At 45.7% G+C, this 16014-nt stretch overlaps 1 protein-coding gene across 1 annotated transcript; it reads right to left on the reverse strand.

Annotated features, from left to right (window-relative positions):
- Positions 1-13231: 13231 nt before the first annotated feature.
- Positions 13232-14870, reverse strand: LOC115682771 (probable O-methyltransferase 3). The gene is made up of 2 exons (XM_030607104.2): positions 14009-14870; positions 13232-13651 (listed from the first exon to the last, which is right to left on the reverse strand). The coding sequence occupies exons 1-2, from the start codon at positions 14777-14779 to the stop codon at positions 13343-13345; spliced, it is 1080 nt and encodes a 359-aa protein (XP_030462964.1). The 5' UTR covers positions 14780-14870; the 3' UTR covers positions 13232-13342.
- Between the last annotated feature and the right edge of the window lie 1144 nt (positions 14871-16014).

The following is a 16014-nucleotide window of genomic DNA, read 5'->3' on the forward strand; positions in this document are numbered from 1 at the left end:
GAGAGAGAATAGAGAGGGAGAGAGAGTAAACCGAGGTCCGCCGGAGCTAAAGAAGAACCAGCAGCGGTCGTCGACGCCGCCAGACCTGCCGGAAGCCGCCCAGACGCGCCGTCGACCGGTGAGCCCCCTTCGGCCGCGAAGCTCCCCTGTTTTCCCCTGATTTTTGGCTCGGTTTGGCCGGGACCCGCGCCGGCCGTTTCGCGCGAATCCCGGCCCATACCGTCGTCGGTCCCGACTCCTAGTCGCCGTCGGAGGTGAACCCAAGCCGCTGGAGTCGACCGGATCGCCGGAGGAGGTCGGAATCCCCCGTTTTTCCACGCGCCCGCCAGGCGTTCGACGAAATGTCTCAACCACGCCGGTTTTTGTTTCATCGCCGGCCGGCGAACGGTGGTCCGACGGCGGCTCAGGTGAGTGGCACAGCCCAAAGGCGGTCCTAGTCGGGGGACTTGGGGCGGCGCCTGGGTGTCGGCGGCGGACGGCCAATTTTGGCCTCGCCGGCGCCCCCTCCCCACGGTGTTTGTTCGGGTCGGATTCGACCCGAATCACAATCCGACCCGGTCAACGCCGGGTCGGATCCGTTGACTCGGGTCGGTTCCGACCGACCCGGATTCACAGTTCCGACCCGGGTCAACGCCCGGGTCGGATCCGTTGACTCGGGTCGGTTCCGACCGACCCGGATTGACCGATCCGCCCGGGTCAACGCCCGGGTCGGATCCGTTGACCCAGGTCGGTTCCGACCGACCCGGATTGACCGATCCGACCCGGGTCAACGCCCGGGTCGGATCCGACCGACCCGGATTGACCGATCCGACCCGGGTCAACGCCCGGGTCGGATCCGTTGACCCGGGTCGGACCCGACCCGACCCGGTTATTATTATATTATATTATATTATTTTTTTTTCCCGAAAAAAAAAAACTTTTTTTTTCCGTATTTATTTATTATTTATTTTTATTTTTTTAAAATTTTTTTTTCTTTTAATTTGTGTGATATATTCTAAATGCTTAATTTATTGTAGTATTATTATGCATATTTTTATCTTGTTTAAATTAGACAAACCTGAGATTGCGCGATAATATTTTGCATGTTATGTTTATTATCGCTGTATTGTTATGCATGTTTTTAATACAATTGCATGAGCGTTGTGTTTTTGAATGTCATCTGACTTAGTTAAGGTTAGAACCTTAGGCTGCATGAATTGTTGTGTTCTTGACTGCTGATCGTTTCTGATTATGCACTCGTTTGATCACCTCACATGTTAGGAGAAAGGTCCTAAAATCAATCCAAATTGCCTGACAAATATTTTCATAAATGAACAGGGTAAAAAGGTACCGAAAGGGCATTAGTTATCCAACTAGTGTAACCAAGTCCCCGAATTCAGTTAATCTCTGGTTCGCAGGAATAGGGTGATTCTCCCATCACCCTATTTGGGTTTCTAATCGACCCACCCCAAATCGATTAGTGGCGACTCCTTGGTATAAACCACATGCATGTTAAATACTTAAACCCTAAGTCGCGATATGGTATGGGCTTGGGAGGGCCCGAGTTAAGTCCCGAACCTAGACTTAGCATGTACCAGGCGAGCCCCCCTTTTTTGCATGTTGTTTAAAAAAAGGGCTCGGGAGTTCGGTCGCGATAGACTGGCGACTCCGCTGGGGACTTGTTTTTTTTTAAAGTGGACTTAGGCCAAAAAATTTTATCCTGTTCAAAATGATTTTTGTTTGGCAGCAAGGACTCCAGGTATGAACCTGACATTAAGGTGTTATTTGTTCTTGCGGGTTCAAATTGATTGTTTATAATTTGTTGTGCATGCTTTAATGATTTAGCACTACACCATTGCACACACAACCACGCTGCCGGACCTGGGCCGCGATAGGGCATTTTAGGATGGTGTTAAGAAAGATACGACCTCGAACGCGAGCCCGCGGTGTAGAGGTTGCCTTTCTTTTCCTCGAAATTTATTTCTAAAAATCGTAAAGAAGTATCTTTAGCCGCTATTCGCGTGACTATAAGATATTCCTTTCGATTTGGCCGAGGTTAAAAGGACTTGACACCAACGCGAGACTGCGACGGTCAGGCACCCTTTTAATTTCATTTTGCTGAGCCAGTCTAGATAGAAATCGAACCTCACTCCTCATGTGCATGTTGTTGCGATTGCCATGGTTCAAGGAAATGTATATATATTCTATCCCTTCTCATTTTTTATATATACGGTCTACTTATTCAATTAATTTGTTACTGTTAGGCCACCCATTGATTGCAGTCTATATACTAGGGATACGCTTATTGCGGAGCTTGTCCGTAAAAATAAGCGCCTCCGAGAGACCGTGATTTCCCTATCGTTTATAAAATGAGTATCCGGGAATGGCGCCCTTTTGTTAAAATCCCTTGTCTTTTATATTTTCCTAGTATTTATGTTTAGGGGTTTTGGTTTTCTCCTGTAAAAATGTTTATGGGTTGTACAAATGTTAATATAACTCGGGCCGTTTTTTATGCTTTAAATAAAATTTTTTGCCCCTTGATGACACCATCGCGGCCTTCGGCCCAGTGGTATCCGGGGATGTAGCGTCACGGTCCGAGGCGACCGGGGTTCGAACCCCGGGGACGCCGCCTGTAATGTTAATATTAATAAAAACCTTTTTTGCTTATTTTTTCTTTGCAAATAAAGAAAATATGCAATAATAATATGAATACGTCATAGAATGATTCTTTATTGGGCATTATACTCATTCATATACGCGTTTTCGCAGGTAGTTACAAAAAATGGCCGAAGAAAACGTCCGTCTCAATAACATGAAAACCGAAATGAAGCAGGTCTTCGCCTTTCTTCAACAACTCTCAAAACAAGTGGAACATCTGTCGGTCCGCTTAGACCAACTCACCATGACTCCGCTTCGTAATCCAAGACCAGGAGTGATGATTCAAATGGAGCCCTCCAGTGTCAACCAGAAGGGTAAAGATGTCATAGTTGACAATGTCCACGAGTCCCCTGATCCTAAGGAATTGAGCACCCTATGCCCAAAGTTCATGCAACGTGAACAATACAAACCCGGTATCCCTCCACCCCAAAGGCGAAATAACAAAAAACAGTGCACGCCACTCCCTTTGCCTATGTCCCAGATCCTGCCTATTCTCCTGGACAAGAGGTTGCTTGCTAAAGAGCCAAAGCGTAAAAATCCTGAGCGTTTCCCCAACTACGATCCCTCCAAGGCATGTGACTATCATTTGGGCGAAATAGGACATTCCGTCAATGACTGTGTCGTCCTGAAAAATAAGGTCCAGAAATTATTGGATGCAAAGATGCTTTCATTCCACAATGCACCACCCAATCAAGCAGGAGGCGCGGATGTCGTCATTGAGTAAACTGTAGACTCAATTTTCCTCCCTTAGAATAGAGGCATATTTAATAGTTTGAATCCTCCCATACTTGGGAGCTTTTCTTGCTTTCTAAAGTCTCAGCTGTTTTCTAGAATTCCCAGTTTTCTGAATTTGTAATTATGCTTGGAATTTTAGTATTACAATTTCCATTCCAACAAATGTAATTCGCCTGAATTATTCAAAAGAATTACAAATGTTTTGTTTTGAGGGCCTGAGGAAGTACTCCAAACCGGCCCGTTGATGATATCCAGCCATGTAAAGGAAAGTGTTCTGAGGCCCGGGCTTCCTCATGCTTCCTTGTTTCTAAGCTTTTGAAAATAAAACAAATGTTTTATCATTTTTCAAAAGGACAAAAAAAGAATAGTGGAAAAGCATGCGTGCTCATAGCCCTGTTTGTTTTTCTAACGCGCTCACTTCGTGTCTCAGAGCATACTCCTTTTTGATTTGTTATTACGAAGGGGACATTTGAAAATGACACAAGCTGAAGAGCACATCAGACCCTGGGATGATCTCATCTGATAAGGGGCAGTCCGAGCGAAGAGCATCCAACCTTCAATGAAACATGAGGCAAATCTCACTACTACCAGTGGGTGATATCAACCCCAGAGAGTCAAAGAGAATGCTGACCATTCGTTGACCCCATGATGAGCGAAACATTATTTCGTACAAAAGTCGGGGGGCAGATCGAGAAAAGATTATCCCTGTTGAAAGAAAAAGGTATGTCTTATTCCTAAACAAATTTTGGAAATGACATTCCAGCCCTTTTCTTTTGCAGATAATGAACTGGGGAACATGCTAGACTCTGACGTGCTAGCGAGCCGGATAGAGCACCAATGTCGGGACCTCTCGAATGAAACATGACGAAGAAGTGCTTAATTGGAAGAGTAGACTAGGGGGCATGCGATCTCCCAGTCCATCAAAAAGGGTGTATTTCGTTCCTAAAGTTCATCCACTTTAGCATAGAAATGACATATCTTTTCCTTTTATGTAGGACAAATTTGAGTAAAGATCCTGTGCAAGCAGCTGGAAAAGACTTCGCACATGACAAAATGACTTCAAGGCAGATCCTGACAACCACAGAAGTATCGATGGTAGTCATGCCCATGTTCGTCAAAGACCTTTAAAGCAGAGATTAGCTTTGCTGCGAAGTTCTCCACGCAAGCAATTGCACATGCCTGTGCGATCGAGAATCGGAGCATCCATAAGAAACTCCTCAACATGCTGGAACCGCATTGACACAGCATCCGCTGACAAAAGAACCCTCTATTCGGGAGCACCCCTAATTATAGAGGATCTCATTCGAGCTTCATGACCAAGAATATGGAGGAGCAGACTGAGACAGAGAAGGCTGAACAAAGTAAAGAGGAGAAAAGACTCTGCTAGCTTTGAAGGCAAAATGGAAGAAGGGTAATTTGTATCGTTCTCAATTTACCCTCAATTATCTCATTTCTAACATAAGTTCATGTTTTTGTCAGAAAAGAATTATCGACATCCGAGGAAATTCAAAGAGTTGTCAATTTAATTTCAAATGAAGGGAATCACGAAGGGTAATGTTGTATCGTTCCCAATTCCTGTTCCTCAAAGAGCCGTTCATTAACACGGTCTTTCTTATTACCTTGCAGGTTTGCCCTACTGTTGCGGCACAGGTAAGTATTTCTTTCCCTTAAAACTTTAAGAGTTGAAAGAATCAAAAGAAAGAGGAAATATGTTAAAGCAAATAAATGCTTAACCTCCTCTAAGTGCATCGCATGTCTTTTGGAAAGAATTTCGCATGGTAATTTTACCTGTTTAATTCACCAATTCCCTGTGAAAATCTTGACAATTCGACGAATGGTGTCGAACTACTCCGAGGTATTGAACGAGGTGTGTCAGGAGGATGAGAGGCAATCCTTAGCCTATACACATTCTCAAGTACCAAACCCATGTAAGATGAGCGAAAAGGTTCCACTTCTACAAGGAAAAGGGATTTCTCGCATAAGGTACGGTAGCCAAAATGACAAGAGGCAGTTCATTTCTCTGCCCCATACACTACCATTAATCCTTTGCTTGACCATTTGAGCCCACACACTTGGAGGTTCCTTTCAAATTACCCCTGTCAAGAACCACCCCACATTGGGGCAGCTTGAGGTAAATCAGCATCACAGGGAAAATTCAAATTCAGAGGGAGCAAGAAGAGCGTCCCTCCCTTTCGATCACCGCCCCTGTGGCTTCGGCCTCGTCATCTTCACGGGTCCGGCGGTCCTCGACAGAGTCTTCCAAGACAAGCACACCATCGACGGCCGGACAGTCGAGGCTAAGAGGGCTTTGTCAAGAGAGAAGCAGCAAACTAAAGCTCGTCCAAAATGCCAACATCTTATTGATAACAGTGATGAGCAAGACAAGAAGGATGAGGAGTTTGTAATATCTAAAATTTTCTATGATCATCAGCTGCAACAACTCTCACAAGGTGACAAAGATGAATAGGAATTTTCTTGCTCTCACTTGCATTAATCTTTGAGTGTTATTATTGCAGGTGAACTCTCACGATAATTTGAGGGCCCTAGGATGACGAAGAGCAGTTCTTCTTCTATCCCATACACTTATATCCCTTGCTAGCCCAATTGAGCCGGCAATTTCATTTCGTACCAACCCAGTTGATGATCATCCCCTACACCGGGGCAAGGCAAAAGTCACCACAGCTTGAGCATCAGGGTCCGAAGTACCGAATCTCCAAGAGCCTAATTGTTCTGCTCAAACTTGTTTAGGCTAGTCCTGACAACACCAAAAGAGCAGCAAAAAAACAAATGCTGAAAACTAGGGGCATGAAAAAGCAATGTGCCTGGTAAAAGCAAGGCCAATGCCCATGAATAAAAAACAAAGAAAAAGAAAAAGGGGAAGAAGAAAAACGATGAAAAAGACGACCCCAAAGGGTTAAACTTGAGTTCTTCTTCGATACAAATTCCTACTTTAGGAACTCTATCTTGACAAAGATCTGTCACAGAGATAGAATGGTATCCAGGAAAATGCTGGACGCAGAAGCTCCTCAAGAAAAAGTTGTCAAAGATGTTAAAACACGGGATTACCCAGGGAGTTGCCCAAGAGGATCCTGATGATGAAGAAAAAGACAGGTGACAATGCCAAGATGATCACCAACTCTCACCCTTACGCACATTTTTGAGCCTAACGATCCTTTCGTTTCTCAACCTGTGAACCGAGACCACGTTACATCCCTCATGAAGTCTCTTCTGATTAGGGCACTTGATTTAACGTGGAATTTCAAATGTTTATAAACAACGCTCGAGGAAGTGTGAGCAAGACTATTTCTATCTCGTTTTGCAGGGTTCTTGACTTGTAAACCCGGAGATGATTGCAAAATATTTTCTTTCATGGCCTTGACTCGGACAGTCTCCTTCGTTAAGCCATTGACCAAGCCTACATTACGACCCTGAAGAAGACCTCTCAGATTGGCAGCGTCGTACCGCTTGCGAGAAAACTCAGACCCTTGCGGATGTGATAGCGGTCAGATTGAGTGTTTTCGATGTTCCCGCATTAATGGACGGGACAAATAGCCCTTTTCAACGAGAGCGAGTGGAAAGTCCTTTCTGACTGAGGATCCCTCGTTCAGCATCTCGAGAAGTCCACCTTGCGAGCAAATATTGTCTTGATTGATAATTACCCTCGGTGGATGTTTGGTGATGCAAACATGGCAAAATCATCATGCATGAACTTTCAAATACACATTCTGGGATAGCCTAGCTTGTCTATCCTTGATGAATGCATGCATGTTTGCGCTAACTCTCTTTGACAGGTAAAATATCTTCAAAGACTCAAAGAACATATGCCCTTTGGAGCGTCTCCAAAGATGTCACAAAAAATTTCTTCTGTTCCCCAAGCGGAATTGACACAGCATGCTTTTACAGCTCAAAGTTCTAATCCTCAGTGATAGAACACGAAAATTCGGGCGCTGGAGAAGCCCTCATTATCATTCCAAGAGAGATGCCCTGAAAAAGGTCGGGTATTCAGCAGATGATATATCAAACCTCCGGGTAAGAAATCCCAGGTATTTCATCAGTTTTCTTTTCAAACTACCCAGAAGGTAAACAGGGTGTTTCTTTGAAAAAGAAAAGCATCTTGACTAGCTGGTCAAGATATTTCATGCGATATTCAAGAATAGTCTCAGTTGTCTATTTCTCCGATGAATACGTATGTCTTTGCACAAAAAAAACTTGTCTGACAGGAGACACGTCCTTAAGAGGCAGGAACGTGCCCAGGTAAGTACATTTTACCCATGCCGGTTCCAAAAATCCAGGTACCTACGATTGTTATGGTACCCTTTGAACATCGGAGTGACCCCGTTGTTCACCCTCTGAACATCGGATTGACCCCGTTGTTCACCCTCTGAACATCGGAGTGACCCCGTTGTTCACCCTCTGAACATTGGATTGATCCCGTTGTTCACCCTCTGAACATCGGAGTGACCCCGTTGTTCACCAATTGAACATCGGAGTGACCCCGTTGTTCACCCTCTGAACATCGGATTGACCCCGTTGTTCACCCTTTGAACATCGGAGTGACCCCGTTGTTCACCAATTGAACATCGGATTGACCCCGTTGTTCACCCTCTGAACATCGGATTGACCCCATTGTTCACCCTCTGAGCATGGGACTGACCCCCATGTTCACAACAAATCCTCGGGCGAGGACCCCCAGGTGCTCATCGTTTGAGCCTTTTCAAGACCTGCTGGCGAGGACCCACCAGGCCAACCATCAAATCCTCGGGCGAGGACCCCCAGGTACTTTGGTAAAGCAAAATCCAGTCAGTCAAGGCGACCGAAGAAAGGTTCGGGTCCTAGACAGACAAAATCCAGTCAGTCAAGGCGACCGAAGAAAGGTTCGGGTCCTAGACAGACCAAATGAAATCCAGTCAAGGCGACCGAAGAAAGGTTCGGGTCCTAGGCAAGCGATTTCCCAGTCGAGGCAACCGAAGGTAGATTCGGGTCCGAGACAAATGAAATCCAGTCAAGGCGACCGAAGATAGGTTCGGGTCCTAGGCAAGCGATTTCCCCCAGTCAAGGCGACCGAAGAATGGTTCGGGTCCGAGACAAATGAAATCCAGTCAAGGCGACCGAAGATAGGTTCGGGTCCTAGGCAAGCGATTTCCCCCAGTCAAGGCGACCGAAGAATGGTTCGGGTCCGAGACAATTGAAATCCAGTCAAGGCGACCGAAGATAGGTTCGGGTCCTAGGCAAGCGATTTCCCCCAGTCAAGGCGACCGAAGAAAGGTTCGGGTCCGAGACAAATAAAATCCAGTCAAGGCGACCGAAGATAGGTTCGGGTCCTAGACAAACCATTTCTTCCGTCAAGGCGACCGAAGACAGGTTCGGGTCCTCGACACACAATATCAACTATCTGGAATTACTCTACCCTTCGGCAAGGTAAGTAGCCCCAGGTATGTTTTTATTTGCTTTAGCATGCATCATCTTATATCGCATCATAAAAATGGGACTCCGGTCTCGCCAAAAATAACATTCATTGAACATGCATGGGCCAAATTTAGGTGCCATTTTATCTTTGAACGTAACCTCTGCGAGCTCAATCTCTGCGAGCTCACCTTCAAAGAGGGGCAGCTGTTGACACCTATTTTTAATATCCCCAAAAATTAATTACACAAAATTTAGGAATTAATTTTCTTTAATTCCTAAAACAAAAAAATATTTCTATTTAAATGCATTGCATATAGACATTAGGCATATGTGCATTAATAGGGCCTATTAGAGCATATTTTCTTAAATTAAAAAAAAAAAAAAACGAAATCGATTCGGGCCGGGTCGGGGCTGGGCCGACCCGGCCCTTTTCTTCCTTTTTCTTTTTCCTCCTGCGCGGGCCCGGCCCGTTTCCTTTTTTTTTTCCTCCGCGCGGACTGGGCCTGGCCCGGCCCAGCTGCCCTCTTCCTTCTCCCCCGTCGCTCTCGCTGTCCTGTTCGTCTCTGCTCACCGACGGCGGCGTGACGCACGGCGGCGCCGCTCTCACCGCCGTGCCGGCGGGAGGAGGGCCGGATGAGCACGCCGACGGACCGGCATTAATGGCCGGTCCGTCCTCCCCATTTCCCTTCTCCCTTATCCCCTCCTCCTCTCGCCTCCCTGTTCCTCTCGGCCCCCCTCTCGCTTCGCTTCTCTGCACCGGCCGCTATGGCCGCGAAAGTCGCGGGACAGGTAGGCCGGTGCAGGCCATCGTCACGCCGACGCGGGGAGGCACAGGTTCGTCGTCGCCGGCTATAATAGCCAGAGAGAGAGAGAGAGGCCGGTCGGCCATTTTTTGGAAAAAATACAGAGAGAGCGTGAGAGCGTGAGCCGGGAGAGACAGGGAGCCTCCGGCAGCCACCGCGCCTCATCCACCCATCCCCGCCGCCGAGACGACGACGGCGACACAGAAACAGCAGTGGGTCGGCCAATTTTGAGAGAGAAAACGAGAGAGGAGAGAGAGAATAGAGAGGGAGAGAGAGTAAACCGAGGTCCGCCGGAGCTAAAGAAGAACCAGCAGCGGTCGTCGACGCCGCCAGACCTGCCGGAAGCCGCCCAGACGCGCCGTCGACCGGTGAGCCCCCCTCGGCCGCGAAGCTCCCCTGTTTTCCCCTGATTTTTGGCTCGGTTTGGCCGGGACCCGCACCGGCCATTTCGCGCGAATCCCGGCCCATACCGTCGTCGGTCCCGACTCCTAGTCGCCGTCGGAGGTGAACCCAAGCCGCTGGAGTCGACCGGATCGCCGGAGGAGGTCGGAATCCCCCGTTTTTCCACGCGCCCGCCAGGCGTTCGACGAAATGTCTCAACCACGCCGGTTTTTGTTTCATCGCCGGCCGGCGAACGGTGGTCCGACGGCGGCTCAAAGTTAGGGCACAGCCCCACGGCGGTCCTAGTCGGGCGACTTGGGGGCGGCGGTCTGGGTCACCTGGCGGACGGCCAATTTTGGCCTCGCCGCGCCCCCTCCCCACGGTCCGTTTGTTCGGGTCGGATTAGACCCGAATCAGCAGATCCGACCCGGTCAACGCCCGGTCTGGATCCGTTGACTCGGGTCGGTTCCGACCGACCCGGATTCAGCCCGACCCGGTCAACGCCCGGTCGAATCCGTTGACTCGGGTCGGTTCCGGCCGACCCGGATTGACCGATCCTCCCGGGTCAACGCCCGGGTCGGATCCGTTGACCCGGGTCGGTTCCGACCGACCCGGATTGACCGATCCGACCCGGGTCGGATCCGTTGACCCGGGTCGGTTCCGACCGACCCGGATTGACCGATCCGACCCGGGTCAACGCCCGGGTCGGATCCGTTGACCCGGGTCGGACCCGACCCGACCCGGTTATTATTATATTATATTATATTATTTTTTTTCCCGAAAAAAAAAAACTTTTTTTTCCGTATTTATTTATTATTTATTATTTATTTTTATTTTTTTAAAATTTTTTTTTCTTTTAATTTGTGTGATATATTCTAAATGCTTAATTTATTGTAGTATTATTATGCATATTTTTATCTTGTTTAAATTAGACAAACCTGAGATTGCGCGATAATATTTTGCATGTTATGTTTATTATCGCTGTATTGTTATGCATGTTTTTAATACAATTGCATGAGCGTTGTGTTTTTGAATGTCATCTGACTTAGTTAAGGTTAGAACCTTAGGCTGCATGAATTGTTGTGTTCTTGACTGCTGATCGTTTCTGATTATGCACTCGTTTGATCACCTCACATGTTAGGAGAAAGGTCCTAAAATCAATCCAAATTGCCTGACAAATATTTTCATAAATGAACAGGGTAAAAAGGTACCGAAAGGGCATTAGTTATCCAACTAGTGTAACCAAGTCCCCGAATTCAGTTAATCTCTGGTTCGCAGGAATAGGGTGATTCTCCCATCACCCTATTTGGGTTTCTAATCGACCCACCCCAAATCGATTAGTGGCGACTCCTTGGTATAAACCACATGCATGTTAAATACTTAAACCCTAAGTCGCGATATGGTATGGGCTTGGGAGGGCCCGAGTTAAGTCCCGAACCTAGACTTAGCATGTACCAGGCGAGCCCCTCTTTTTTGCATGTTGTTTAAAAAAAGGGCTCAGGAGTTCGGTCGCGACAATTTTTTTTATAAATGTATGCTTACTTGTCGGCGAAATTCAAGTGTCAACAGACATGTCTTACTTCCCTTAAATAAGTTCAAGCCGAAAGCAGTCCCACATCTGCAGAATGGTTCTCGAATAATCCTTTGGAACCAAGCACATCCAAGAAGAGAAAAATGTCCTTGCTAACAGTCTCTCCAAACCCAAAGATGGGCTCGATTGTACATGTACGTTTCTGGAAATGTAACTGGTAGGTTTGCTCCATCCGATACAGGTACTTACCCTCCATAAGTTTCTAAACTTGTTGCAGTGGGAAGATTCTTTAAAGGAACCACAAAACAAATACAGGCACATCGACCAAAAATTTTCAGCCGATATTGCGGGTTTGCTCTCAAACCCAGTGGGAAGTACGCAGAATTCCCATTTATCCTTGTGAAGGCATGGTTGAACCGTTGTTGACATTGTAGCGTAGTGTGCCAAGTAGTCACCATTACAAATCTCATAAATAAGATGAGGTCTAGACCTGAGAATGCCTTCTTGGGTGAGCGGGGAACATAAGGCCTCAAACCACAACAGGGCCAACTAGAGGAGGTGGAGCAATCGGTATATGATCTCTATGATGACTGCGAATTGAACCGATTATAGGAGGATTGCAAGCCTGATTGATCACATGAACATGTCCACCATGCCCTTGACCAGATTTTTGGCGCCCAGAATTACATCCACCCAAAATCCCCAAAATGGGGGAGTGTGTGAAGTGGCATGGCCAATCAAAGCATGATGAACATCGGATGAAGATGAGGCATTCGATTTTCGAAGAAATTGTTCTTCTTGGATGAGGAGTTGTGATCGAATGATCTTCAAAGGAAAGAATTGTAGGGCCGTTGGTGACCATGATGACAAAAGGATCGTACTCAGACAAGAGATAAGGCTTGAATCACCAAGTTTTTGTGGGAGATGGGGCAATTGTTCGTAGTGAAAGAGTCCACCAAATGACTTCAAATGCCGAAGATAGTCAAATAAGGATTGGTAGGGTTTCTTGATGGCATTCTAAAAGTTCAAGTTTTACACCAATTTCCTTGGCCACGTAGCAAGTAGTAAAGCGTCATCCAAGAGTAAGCCGAATCTCCTGAGATGTTCACAGTTCATGAACTTCTCGACCATGAGGGTTGAATTGATCAAACTACAAAGGTACCGATCTGTCTTGACTTTCCGTGAGCATGGAGAAAACCCATCTTCGTAGCCTAGCAGATCGTTACAAATTAAAATAGTTTCAAAGTAAAATTTCCATGGTATATAATTGTCTGCTTTGAGCTTTATGAAGATGAGACTTGTGATGTTGGGAAACCATGAGACGGTGAGGTTGAGTGCATGGCTGTAATATTAGCAAAATGAATCGGAGCAGCAGGAAGAGAGAAGAAGAGGTGGAAATAGGCACAATGTTTGGGAGAGGTGACAATAAATTGGGATTTAAGGAAATAGAAGACGATGGTTAAAGAGATTATAGAGAAGAACAAAAAGCCGAAGATGCACAAGACATTGTTCAAATAGAAATAGAAGCAAAGGAAGTGTTGATTTGAGTAGAGATGTTCACGAATTTGGTAAGTTCTACTCTGGTACCATATTGAACTTTAGAGATAGAGAGAGAATAACAACATAGTGTTTACGGAGACAGGACCCTAATTAAGGTTGCATGGTGTGTATTCATAAGAGCGACTAATTATAGTCAAGGAACAAACAGAAACATAATTAGAAAAAACTCCATAATACATATCAATTACAAAATGATGCATACGTGCACTACCATAGTATATGGCCAAAGAAGCCTTATTGCAATCGATCCTAATTTACCAACCCACATGGAGTGGCAATTGATAATTGATCATGAGGGGTAAACCTCAATGAGGGATCGCAACCCTACTATTGGGGTGATTTTGTAATCCCCGAAACCAGCATCGACAAAGAGCCTAGCCCATTCTGTCTCATTCCTCTCTCTTCCTGAGACAATGGTCATCATCAACATGTCGAAGAAGAGTTGGGTTTCGTTCATCTCCTTGTCACCTTTTCTGTTCTCCATCACCATGTCAATTATTATCACCTTCTTCTTCTTGCCCTTGCCCTTGCTTATGGCCTCCTTGCATCGCTTTAGTATCTTCACACCATCTTCATCACTCCAGTCATGGAGTATCCACTGCAAGTCTCTATCACAAATGTTCTATTAGTCTCTCAATATGTAGATACAATGAGTCGATATGTTGTATGCTATAGATTCTCTTTGCAAAAGTTGAATGCTAGTATTGCAATCGATGTAGTATCTTCCTCATTATAAAGATTGCGTATTGTAATGGTTTAGTATCCTCCTCAATAACCAGCCTTAAGTACATGAATTTTTAGACGAAATGATTTAGTATCTTCTCATTATAATGAAGCACCTCAGCAAGGTAAAAATATATATCGAATTGTTTGTTTTCCTTTTTCTCCAAACAAAACCTTATCAAAGAGTGAAGTTTATGTGCAAAGATAACTAAGATGAAAGTCACCCACTTGCCTTCAATAGTATTGCATCCCCGGGGGGTATCGCCTCAAACATGTCCCCGGCAACACATTTCACGTTCTTACTCAGTTCCAGATTGGCTACCACATGTGGAAGATCAAAATTTGTGCATTCAATATGCGGAAAGGTGTTCGCTATGGCATTGGCCATTGTTCCGGTCCCCCCTCCTACATCGACCAACGATGTTATTCCTTCGAACACCCCTCTGCACTGGTTAACCACCACGCTACCCACCAGTCGAGCATCGCTAGCCATGCCCTCATTGAAAAAGCGGTTGAGCCTCGGCTCATTATCTGCATATCTCCAAAGCGACATCCCTTGCATCATTTCGAACGGGGTTGGGTCGACATGGTTGTGGAACCACGCGCCCAAGCCGTGCCAAGGGTTCATCAAAATAGGGTCGAGCATGGCCAGTGTGAACGGTGCAACACTCAAGGGATTGTCCTTAAGGAGGAGCTCGGACACGCGGTTGAGTACGTAGGCGTCTCCACCGTCCGGTGTGAGCTTCTTCTGTTCGAAAAATCCAGAGTGGACGAGAATGCGCATGAGCCGCTCGACACCGTGATCTCTTGAGGGGTGAATTTGAAGTGCAGAGACTAGGGCGTTGAGGGTCATGGGTTGGCCATGGTGGTGGATGGTGTCAGGAATGCCTAATTGAATGGCACATTTCAAGCACATGGAATTGATGAAGTTGAATATGTGGTTCCATATGTGAGCTTGAGCCTGTAAGTGCTCGCTTCCCTTCTCTCCATTCACCATATCCATGGTACGAAGTTATTATCTCTCACCACTATAGTGCAACTTCTCGTTCATATGAACTCCGAGAACATAGGAATGGTGCGTATTTATTATGGTTTGGAAAGTGGGTATGAAGCATCATAATTGGTATACTTTCCGTCAGCCAAATAATTGTCATGTTCACATGATTCACGTTGATATAGGAGGCCCCAGAACCTTATAATAGTTCACGAGCATTGGATTTTCCCCCATTCTTATACCTTATCTAATTACCCGAAATTTGAAAGTTCGATTATAGAAACTTTGGCTTAGTTCAGACCGGTTAGCTCTTTTGAGGCTCTCTAGAATCCAACGGGATCGCATGCCCCAAACTCATGAAGATAAATAGAGAATATATCAACTGCGCCGATGTGGCTTAGCCTAGTTTTGATAGAAGGCGTTAGGGCAATGATCCGAGGTCACGAGTTCGAAGTACAACGGAGATCATGCTGCATAATTCTGTGATAAGAATGAATCTTAGTAATCTCTTTTTTGGCGCTCAGATAAAAATAGAAATATGGCATGTGCAGACATCATCATCCTCACAATAAGTGGATTTCTCTTTCCAACTTTGGACGATATTGACCGTTGTCTCTGTCAGAATCAACTCCTGGATTGGTTAATCATGCGATTGGCGCTCTTCCTTTGTTTTACTCTTAAAGGCGCTATGACTGTGACGATCTTGATCGTTAAAGCTTTGAAAAGATTGTCCAGCGCATCCAACATGTTTCTCGTGTTTCCTTTTTAAGAAAAATTTTCATCCAGAGGCTTAGTTAAATTGATTAGAATTTTCATTAACTTCATGAATCGAGTAAGATGCGAGCTAATGTTAGGCCGGCAGTCCAAACATATCGGTCAAAGGATGATACATCAACATGTTGGATATCAACAGCTGAGATGTGTCGTTTTGTTTTCCTTCCTTTTTTTCTGTGTTTTATTTTTCCTTTCTCACTTCGTCTTCCTCCTTCCTCAACCGGCAGCCCCCCTTCCTTCATCCATCATCAGGTACAGTTCTCCTAATTTGAATCAGAGCACTCGAGCAATCATTCTAACAATTCAATTGGTTTATAATTTATGACATTGTAACAAAAATTAAATTTCCAGGGTTCCTCAATCGAAGTTTGCCTCCCTTCATCCAGCAACGAGGATCTTCAGTAGACAGATGCCTCCAATTTCTTCTGCTAGAAATTTGAGTTGATATTGTCCCACTCACATGCATTGAT

The sequence above is a fragment of the Syzygium oleosum genome, unplaced genomic scaffold (assembly GCF_021117445.2).
Source record: "Syzygium oleosum isolate NSW1041296 unplaced genomic scaffold, Sole_v2.1 Sole_v2.23, whole genome shotgun sequence".
NCBI classification, from domain to species: Eukaryota; Viridiplantae; Streptophyta; class Magnoliopsida; order Myrtales; family Myrtaceae; genus Syzygium; species Syzygium oleosum.